This window comes from Babylonia areolata, chromosome 1 (genome assembly GCF_041734735.1).
Source record: "Babylonia areolata isolate BAREFJ2019XMU chromosome 1, ASM4173473v1, whole genome shotgun sequence".
Taxonomy (NCBI): Eukaryota; Metazoa; Mollusca; class Gastropoda; order Neogastropoda; family Buccinidae; genus Babylonia; species Babylonia areolata.
Genome location: NC_134876.1, coordinates 82,746,174 through 82,756,173, shown reverse-complemented (window position 1 = coordinate 82,756,173; position 10,000 = coordinate 82,746,174). Strand labels below are relative to the sequence as shown.

The following is a 10,000-nucleotide window of genomic DNA, read 5'->3' as shown; positions in this document are numbered from 1 at the left end:
GGAAAACAATTCATAATTATATACAAACTAATGACAGCGGAAATACGCGAGCTTAATGATTCAATATCTAAGAGGGTTTTAGGACAGTTGGCGCTGGGATGGTTTCCAAAGGCCAGCTAGCCCCCAAGGCTGCAGCATTAAGAGCCAGTGCAGTTTTTACCTCGTGAATATTTACCAAGCATAAAAACGTGATAATGAAAATGTACATGGTAATGATGATAGGGGTCAGTGCTATACAGAACGCGTGTACCCCCCCCTTCCAACCCACACACACTAACACAGAGGACCCCCCCCCCCACCCCTCAGTGCACCTAGCACCAGCCGGGGGACCAGACGCCGTTGAAGTGCGACGGAAGGGCGGCAGGGTCGTGGGGAGGGAAGTTGGCGGGCACCAGGCTCTTGCGGTACTCCTCCAGACGGGCGCGCATGCGCTGGAAGACCTCCGGGTACTTGTCCTTTACGTCATGGTGCTCCGTGGGGTCAGCCTCTAGGTCGTACAGCTGGTACTCCTTGCCTCCCCCCGCCGTGACGTCATCACCCTCTGACGTCATGCTCACCGTGTATGGTGATGATGCTGAGTTGGTCGCGACTCGCTGCTTGGATTCACGGACAATAGAAAAAAAAATTTTAAAAAGAAAAAAAAAAGGTTCAAACAATGATTTATTTGAAAATGTCACAATATAAATGCAAGGAACTGGACAGGGCCATAAGAACGTCTTGTAACTGAACTGAATGGGGCAACAAGACAGGTCCAAAATAAGTCCCAAACGCCGAGTATGTGATGGGTGTCTCTGCGGGTAGAACGTTCAAACACTGTGGCACGAATCATGAACAAGAAAATGAAAGAAAGAACATATTACAGCTGACAAGAAAATGAAAGGGCGGCGGCATATGGTGGCGAGGAGAATATGGAGCATCGGTACAAACATGAATTGAGCATTGTACCCGCAGACACGTTTTACGGGACAGTATTTTCTGCGTTCTGCTGGGCACGGGCCTTAGTAGAAACACACACACACACACACACACACACACACACACACACACACACACACACAAAACAACAACAAAACAACGATATAGAACCATAAGTTAATATTATTTGTATTGCAACAACGACAAAACACTTTTCCAGGTTCAATGTCGCTTTTTCGTAGGAGGAGAATAGTCCAGACGTACTACTACTACTACTATCGCCTACATCAGTTCGTAGGAGAATGGCTCCGAGGAACTACTGCCGCCTACCTCAAATCGTAGGAGATTAGCACCGAGGAACTACTACTACCGCCTACCTCAAATCGTAGGAGAATAGCACCGTGGTGCTACAACTACCGCCTACCTCAAATCGTAGGAGAACAGCTCCGAGGAACTACTCAGTGCTACCCGCCTGCCTCAAATCGTAGGAGAATAGCCCCGAGGAACTACTACTACCTGCCTACCTCAAATCGTAGGAGAATAGCCCCCGAGGAACTACTACTACCTGCCTACCTCAAATCGTAGGAGAATAGCCCCGAGGAACTTCAACAACAACAACAACTACCACTACCACTACCGCCTACCTCAACATATCCTTCGGGTAAAGTTTGAGAACTGGTTGCTTCAGGACAGGCAGAGGACGACCGTCCTGGAAGAACTCTGGGTGGCGGGTACCACTTATCGGGGTGGCCCGGGTGGCCCTGAAGCAGCTTGAAGCGGCCTTGGCGGAGCGCCGAGTTGTTCTTGAGCTCGTCCATGTTGTAGAGGAACTCGGTGCGAGCGCTGGGCACCTTGCCTTGCAGGAGGCTCTGCCACTGGCTGACTCCGTCCAGGCCGCTAGGCGTCCGCCCCCCTGCCGCCTCCACCAGCGTGGGCAGCCAGTCCACTGCGCGCAGCCCGGAGCACAGGCAGCGTGGCGTTGTGTTAGTTTTTTTTTTTTTTTTAAATCAGTGGTGTGTTTGTGTTTGTGTTGTGTTGTGTTTTATTGTGTTGTGTTGTGTCGTGTCGTGGCGTGTGTTGCGTGCTGTGTGTGTTGTGGTGTGTGTGTGTGTGTGTGTGTGTGTGTGTGTGTGCGCGCGCGCGCGTACATATATGTGCGCACGGCACACACACACACACACACACACGTACGCACGCACAAACCTCTCGCAATCTACGCCAGTTCACTCCTCAAACTCATCAACACACGCAAAAACAACCGACAAATCGCTTCCACAGCATCCACACACACACACACACACACGCGCGCGCGCGCGCGAACTGAACTCATGCTCGCACGCACCCACACACGCATACGTTTCCGCCTTCTCTGCACACTTTATATTAATTCCCTATAGTTTACAGTTTGCGTATTTATCAATTTATGTTGTGTCGTGTCGTGTTGCGCTGTGTTGTTGTTTTTGTTGTTGTTGTGTTGTTCTGCTCTGTACCGAGCTGTGTTGCCCTGTGTGGCCGCACTGTGTTGTGCTGTGATGTGTGTCGTCTTGTTGTATTTTCGTATTCCCCCTCCCCCCCCTCCTCCTCCTCCCCACCTGCTCCTCTTCCTCCTCTCCCTCCCTCTCCTCCCTCTTCCCCTCCTCCTCCTCCTCCTCCTCACCCACCTGCGTGGATCATGCCCTCGTACACCCCCGGCTTCTTCCAGTAGCGGGGCGCGTGCAGGAAAGCTGTGGCCCGGGTGCCGCCTTCCCACAGGGTGGTCTTGGCGCCCCGCAGCGGCCAGTTGTTGGCGCCCTCGTGCACGGGCCCCCCGTTGTCGGTGGTGAGGAGGAGGAGGGTATCGTCGAACATGCCCCGGGCCTTCAGGGCCAACGTCACGTTAAACACCGCCTCGTCCAGCACCGCCAGCATGCCGCACTTCTGGCGCCGGTTAGCGTCCTGGATGTCTTTGCAGTACCTGTGTGTGCGTGGGGGTTGCGGGGCGGCCAGTTGGGCGTGGGGGGCAGGTTAAGGGCAGGAGGGGTTGGGGTGTGAGTTGGGGGGTGGGGCGTGAGAAGGGGAAGGAAGGGGTAACGGCTGTGAGAAGCATGGATCGACTGTCAGAAATCATTTACAATCAATGGTGGAGCAGCTCCCGGTTGGGAAGCGTCGCGTGTCCATGAGGTTCGATTCCCCACTAATTATACGGACCTGGATTTCAAATCTTTTTATTTTTTATTTTTATTGCCCCATCCTCTAGACCTTGAATGGTGGTATGGGTGCAAGTCATTCGGTTGATGCCGGAGACCATAACGAAACCGAGGTCCCGGGGTGTGCAGCATGCATTCAGCGCTTAGGACTAAGACAAAACCGAGCCCACGTCGACAAGCGTACGTGTTGTACCTGGCAAACTTCTGAAGAAGAATCCACTTCGATAAGAAAAAGAAAACAGATTTTTAAAGATTTTTTTTTTCATCAATGGGTGGCGCTGAACTGTGGTGGCACGCTCTTCCCTGGGAGAGCAAAGTGTATTTCACAAAGAGAAATATGTTGTGATCAAAAGTAATCCAATAAATATAGTTCAATGCAACAGAACACAACACAACAGTACAGAAGGCAGCATAGCACAGCATACACCTCACCGCACAATACAACACCACACCACACCACACAACTTCACACCACACCACACCACACCACACCACACCACACCACACAACTTCACACCACACCACACCACACCACACAACTTCACACCACACCACACCACACCACACAACTTCACACCACACCACACCACACAACTTCACACCACACCACACCACACAACTTCACACCACACCACACAACTTCACACCACACCACACAACACCACACCACACCACACAACTTCACACCACACCACACAACACCACACCACACCACACAACTTCACACCACACCACACCACACTACCCAACTCCACACAACACCACACCACACCATACAACATACACCACACATTACACATTACACCACACCAGAACACAACACACCATAGACCACACTATACACACCACACCCTACTCCACATCATACACACCACACCACACCACACGATACACCACACCACACCACATCACACCACACCGTTCCACACCACACCACACCATACACCACACCATATCACACTACACCATGCACCACAACACATCACACCACACCACACCATACCACACCACACCACACCACACCACATCACACCACACCACACCACACACCATACCATACACCACACCATACACCACACCATACCATACACCACACCATACACCACACCACACCATACACCACACCACGCACCACAGCACACCATACACCAGACCACACCACACCACACCATACACCACACCATACACCATACATCACACCATACACCACACCACACCACACCACACACCACACCATACACCACACCACACCATACACCAGACCACACCACACCACACCATACACCACACCATACCATACACCATACCATACACCACACCATACACCACACCACACCATACACCACACCACGCACCACAGCACACCATACACCAGACCACACCACACCACACCATACACCACACCACACCATACATCACACCATACACCACACCACACCACACCACGCACCACACCACACCATACACCACACCACGCACCACACCACACCATACACCACACCACACCACACCATACACCACATCACGCACCACACCACATCACACCACACCAAACACCATACACCACACCACACCACACCATACACCACATCACGCACCGTACCACACCACATCACACCACACCAAACACCATACACCACACCACACCACACCACACCACACCAAAACCAGTCAAGCTCTGAACGGCTGGATGGACCAGAAGACCTACAGGTCAAGGTAGCTGGACGGCACCTGCAGCGGCCCGTGCACAGACTGGTAGGGCAGGTAGACGAACAGCGGCCGGCTGGGGTCATGCTGGCCGATCACCTGCTCGATGTACCTGGTGAAGATGAAGGCTGAGTAGGTGCCGTTGGCTTCGTAGTACACCTGGGGCAGGAAGATATAATACATACAAAAACAACAACGACAGCGACAACAACAACAAACAAACACCATCAACAACACTGCACTCAGTTGTCCCGTTCATAGTTCACGTACAGTTGACCTCGGATAAGTCGATCCCTTGGGGACCCTCCCTCAAAATCGTCAGCGACTTATCCGATGGTCGACTTATCCGATGTGTGGAAAGTCAACCTTATTAATCATAAGACAACCGATAAGTTCACTGGAGAAATATATATATATATATATAAAGTGTGTGTGTGTGTGTGTGTGTGTGTGTGTGTGTGTGTGTGTGTGTGTGTGATAAATTTCACTGTCCCGGTGCCTGTGTTGTCTTGTATTAAACATCATTTCGGTATTAGATTTATCTACTTGTTAACATGTATTCATTTATTTAGTTTGTGGACCTCAGTTGCCCGCAAATTATGACAATTCCGATTTAGGTTTTTGGTATATGTGTTTGTTTTTTTCTTTCTTCTTGTATTTTCTTTTCCTTACCTTTTGTCATTGTGTTTATCTCCCTTACTTCTGTTTCACATTAGTCCAATAGTCATTGTTCGTTCCTATTAGTTTCCAACTACATACAGTGCTTACACTTGTGTACATTTTATATTTTATGTATTCCTTTCAGTGCTTGCGGCATGCCGTATATACATCTCTCTCTCTCTCTCTCTCTCTCTCTCTTTCAAATGTTTATTTTAAGCCAGTGTTGTGGACCAGCCTGTATGCTTTACCCTCTCTCTCTATCAGAGGCAGTTTTCAGTTGAAAGAAATGGTTTACCATTTTCATTTTCTAAATACTACTACTACTACTACTGATGATGATGTTGGTGATGATAACGACGATGATAATGGTGATGATGGTGATGATAATGATGATGATGAAGATGGTGGATACTTATAAAGCACTCAATCCAGAAAACTGCTCTAGATACTTTCAAAAACACTGATATTATACGTACCACATCACACCAAAGTTACATACACACACATATACAAAGCAAACCGCACACACATAAACACAATGCACGCATACATACAAGCATACGTTCAAACTTACCCCCCCCCCAACACGCACGCACGCACGCACGCGCACGCACACACACACCCTTCCCACTATCCACCCACCCACAGACAACCCACCTCTTTATTACGCCGGAAGTCGTAGCCCTGGTGGTGACCGATGTGAGTGTAGTAGTCCTGTATGGCGTTGTAGAAGCCCACGAAAGAATCGAACCCCCGGTAAGTGGGGGTGTACTTCCAGTTGCAGAAGCCCAGGTGCCACTTGCCGGCCATGTGGGTACTGTAGCCCAGCTTCTTGAGGTACTCGGGTAGCGTGGTGACGTCACCCGGCAGGTAGGCCTTCTGGGTGGCTCGCAGACTCTTGAAGACGAAAGAGATATTAGTGTGTGTGTGTGTGTGGAGAGGGGGCAGGTGGGCGGGGGGGCGGTGGAGGGGGGGGGGGGGGGCAGGGGGGGATGAATGTGAGGTTGTCTGAGGTCCAGAAGAGAGAGAGGATAAGGAGGGAGAAGCGGGCGGTGGGAGAGATGGAAGGAATGAGGGACTGGAAAGGGGAAGGACGAAAGGGAATGGAAGAGGGAGAGAGAGAGGGATAGAGGAGGGGTGTGGGGGTAGGGAGGGGGGAGGGGTGTGGGGGGGCTCCGTTACGTGCAGTTCACAGGACACCTGCTTCAGCTTCACGTGGTCACTCAGAAGCAGGTTATCCTACACTCGGGGAACAGCAGGTGACAGGGGAGTGTAGATGACATATGGGGTCCGGAAAAAGACAAACGTAATTATGATCATGCAGACTGCACCTGGACCGCTGACATCAGCCTGCATTCAGCAGGCATCCTGCCAGATTGCAAGTTAGTTTGTGTGTGTGTGTGTGTGTGTGTGTGTGTGTGTGTGTGTGTGTGTGTGTGTGTGCGCGCGTACGTTCGTGCGTTCGTGTGTGTGTGTTCTTAAAGATTCTCTCTATTATAATGAATTTTTTATTATGACTGATTACTGATTCAGTCACCACCCGACTGCCGTTTTACAGGGAATTAATTACCCTCTGAACTGATTTCGCAAGTATGAGTTGTATCCCTTTGACTGTGGTGTTGGGGGTGGGGGAGGGGGGTTTCGTGTGATTACTTTCCATGTTGACAGAACCTGTTCGCATTAACGTTAGTTCACTCCTTAAGTTAACAGTGTTTCAGGTCACGGTCTTTTTAACCCGCTCAAAAAGACCCTTTTGTTCCCGAGAATGATGCAGTCGATCGTTTTTTTCATTTTTTTTTCAAGAATTTTATACATCACTGTAACTCACTAAAATAGATCTCAATGTCGATGAAAAACACACACAAAAAACAACAACAACAAACAAACAAAAACAAAAACAACAACAAAAGAACAAAACCAAAACAAATCAACCCTGGCAATCACAGTCACTGACAGTCAAAGACTCCATCTCTAGATCTGTAAGGGGGAGGGGTGTGTGTGTGTGGGAGATGCGTATGTGTATGCGTGAACGTGTGCGTGTATATTTGTAGACAAGTGTGCGGTTTTTTTGTTTTTTTTTGTTCTTTGTTTTTGCTTTTTCGGCCAATAAAGAAAGCCTCGCGTTGAGCACGGAAAAAAAGGAAGTAAAAAAATTAATAAAAAAAGAAGAAAGAAAGGAGAAAAAAAGAGGAGAAAATATGTGCTCTTAGGATTTGCATGTAAACTGAGGCCACAAAACAACAACAATAAAACAACAACAATAACAATAATAAAACAACAATAACAATAACAAGGCAACAGCTAAACAACAACAACAGCAGCAGCAAAACAACAACAACAATAGCAAAACACCACTCCAAAACACCACCACCACCATCAACAACAACAAACCAAAAACAACACCAATAACAAAAGCAGTAGCAGCAGCAACAACAACAACACAACCACCACCAAAAGCAGCAGCAGCAGCAGCAACAACAACAAAAGCAACAACAACAACACAACCACCACCACCACCACCAACAACAACAACAAGAAGCGAGTGTCACCCACATCGTGCTGCAAGCCTAGGTGGTAGGGGTAGAGTCCGGACAGGAAGGCGGCCCTGGAAGGGGAGCACACGGGCTGGACGTAGGCCTGGGTTAGCACCACGCCCTCAGAGGCCAGCCGGGACATCACGGGGGTGTGCAAGCTCCCGTCCCGCCAGTCCACGTCGTTCCAGCCCATGTCGTCCACCACGATCATCACGATGTGAGGTTTGCTCACGTTGCCCGTGGGCAGGCTTCCTTTGGCGTCGGTCACGGCTCGGGGTGGTTGTCCGCTTTTCGTGGGTGGGGTCGTTGTTCCCTCCCTGTGTTGCTGACCGCCGTCTGCTCCTTTGGCAAGTGTTGGCAGTAATGTGCACATGAAGAGCACGGCGAGTTGTGTTAATGTTGGGTTCTTCATCTTTCAGCGACAAGGGTGTCAGGGGTCCTGTAGACTGGCTGCTGGATCTGTCCGTGGAGGTCCGCGAGGTCTGCGGCAAAGGTGTCCGCGTTTTCAAAATGAGCGTCTTGTGTCACAAACAGTATGCCCCACACATCAAACTACAAACAATACTAGAGACAGGAATAACGGAGTAAGATCTTCCCAGTGTCCCTTGCACACGAGAAAACGGTTTCAGAAGACGAAGATAGAACACATCCAAAATCAAGCCATTAGCTTCAGTGCCTCAGTGTCAATGCTAGCTTGGAGCAGTCAGAACATCCAGGCTTATGTGGATTACGGCCCGTCGCAATATGAATGTCGTCAACACGGAACGAGAGAAACGAATAGCCGCTCTCCAGCGTCTAGACTCACCCCCTTGCTGTGTGTTGACACACGTTTTGTATGACGGGACACATCACATGATCCATGGTGGATCTTTTTTTTTTGTTGTTGTTGTTGTTGTTGTTGTAACTTCCCCGTTTCAGTCGTGTGCTTTGTTGTCAGTCTGTGCCTTTATCATTCATGCCTTGTTGTTGTCAAATTCCGATTTCAAGCTGTGATGTGATTGTGTCATCCCCTGATCAGCTGAGCATGAGTGGTCCTGACTCACTAATCACTGCTGATCGATCAACAGACAGAAAGACCGTCACAGCAACACGGTTTTTTTTTAATTAATTTTTTTTTTTTACCTACGCGCACATAAACTGCGTGGCTTTTCCAATCTGAAGCCACTTGTGCGGAGGTTTTTTTCTTTTTGTTTGTACGTTATTGACGGCTGTTTGCGCATGTGTGGTTGAGTCATAGCGTGATTTATTTCACTCGGCCGATCCACTGAAAGACACGTGGTGAGAGGGCCGTAAAAGCAAAGCTGGCTGTGAATAGAAGCGTGGATCACATGGGGACGTCGGTGGACAAAAGTGGGAAGACGACGTGGTGACTGAGCGGAAGGGACACAATCTTGTCACGTGCAGCGTGACGGTCATGAGGGCTGGGCGGGGAGTGGGGGAGGGTGTCGTGGGTCTGTGCACAAAGGATACAGTGTTTGGGTTAAAAAAAAGTACCGGGAATATGAAACACACACACACAGAGACACATTGTTATTCTTTTCTATTATCTATTTTAGACTACAGACCACAATAAAAAACAACAACAACAAATCTCAGTGTAAAAAACCCCGACGTCTTATGATAATTATTTAATGCAAACAAGCAAGACACACACAGACACCACCAAACCACACCGCAAACCCCTCCCCCACCACCCCGAATTGGAACCCCAATTGACGGGCGCAATAGCCGAATGGTTAAAGCGTTGGACTGTCAATCTGAGGGTCCCGGGTTCGAATCACGGTGACGGCGCCTGGTGGGTAAAGGGTGGAGATTTTTACGATCTCCCAGGTCAACATATGTGCAGACCTGCTAGTGCCTGAACCCCCTTCGTGTGTATATGCAAGCAGAAGATCAAATACGCACGTTAAAGATCCTGTAATCCATGTCAGCGTTCGGTGGGTTATGGAAACAAGAACATACCCAGCATGCACCCCCCCGAAAACGGAGTATGGCTGC

At 49.4% G+C, this 10,000-nt stretch overlaps 2 protein-coding genes across 4 annotated transcripts in view; one reads left to right on the top strand and one right to left on the bottom strand.

Annotated features, from left to right (window-relative positions):
* Window positions 1-9,163, bottom strand: part of LOC143288349 (arylsulfatase B-like) — a 9,880-nt gene extending 717 nt beyond the window's left edge. The window contains exons 1-6 of one of the 2 annotated variants that reach the window (XM_076596733.1): window positions 8,022-9,163; window positions 6,126-6,365; window positions 4,810-4,967; window positions 2,577-2,869; window positions 1,560-1,861; window positions 1-596 (exon numbers count right to left, since the gene is read on the bottom strand). The exon at window positions 1-596 is cut by the window's left edge and continues 717 nt beyond it. In XM_076596733.1, the coding sequence (XP_076452848.1) occupies window positions 312-596; window positions 1,560-1,861; window positions 2,577-2,869; window positions 4,810-4,967; window positions 6,126-6,365; window positions 8,022-8,414 (1,671 nt within the window). In that variant the 5' untranslated portion in view covers window positions 8,415-9,163 and the 3' untranslated portion in view covers window positions 1-311. The remainder of the gene's footprint in view (window positions 597-1,559; window positions 1,862-2,576; window positions 2,870-4,809; window positions 4,968-6,125; window positions 6,366-8,021) is intronic. The other variant, XM_076596741.1, reaches the window with a different exon arrangement.
* Window positions 1-10,000, top strand: part of LOC143288336 (EF-hand calcium-binding domain-containing protein 6-like) — a 63,226-nt gene that overhangs the window by 15,227 nt on the left and 37,999 nt on the right. The gene's annotated exons all lie outside the window — the stretch shown is intronic.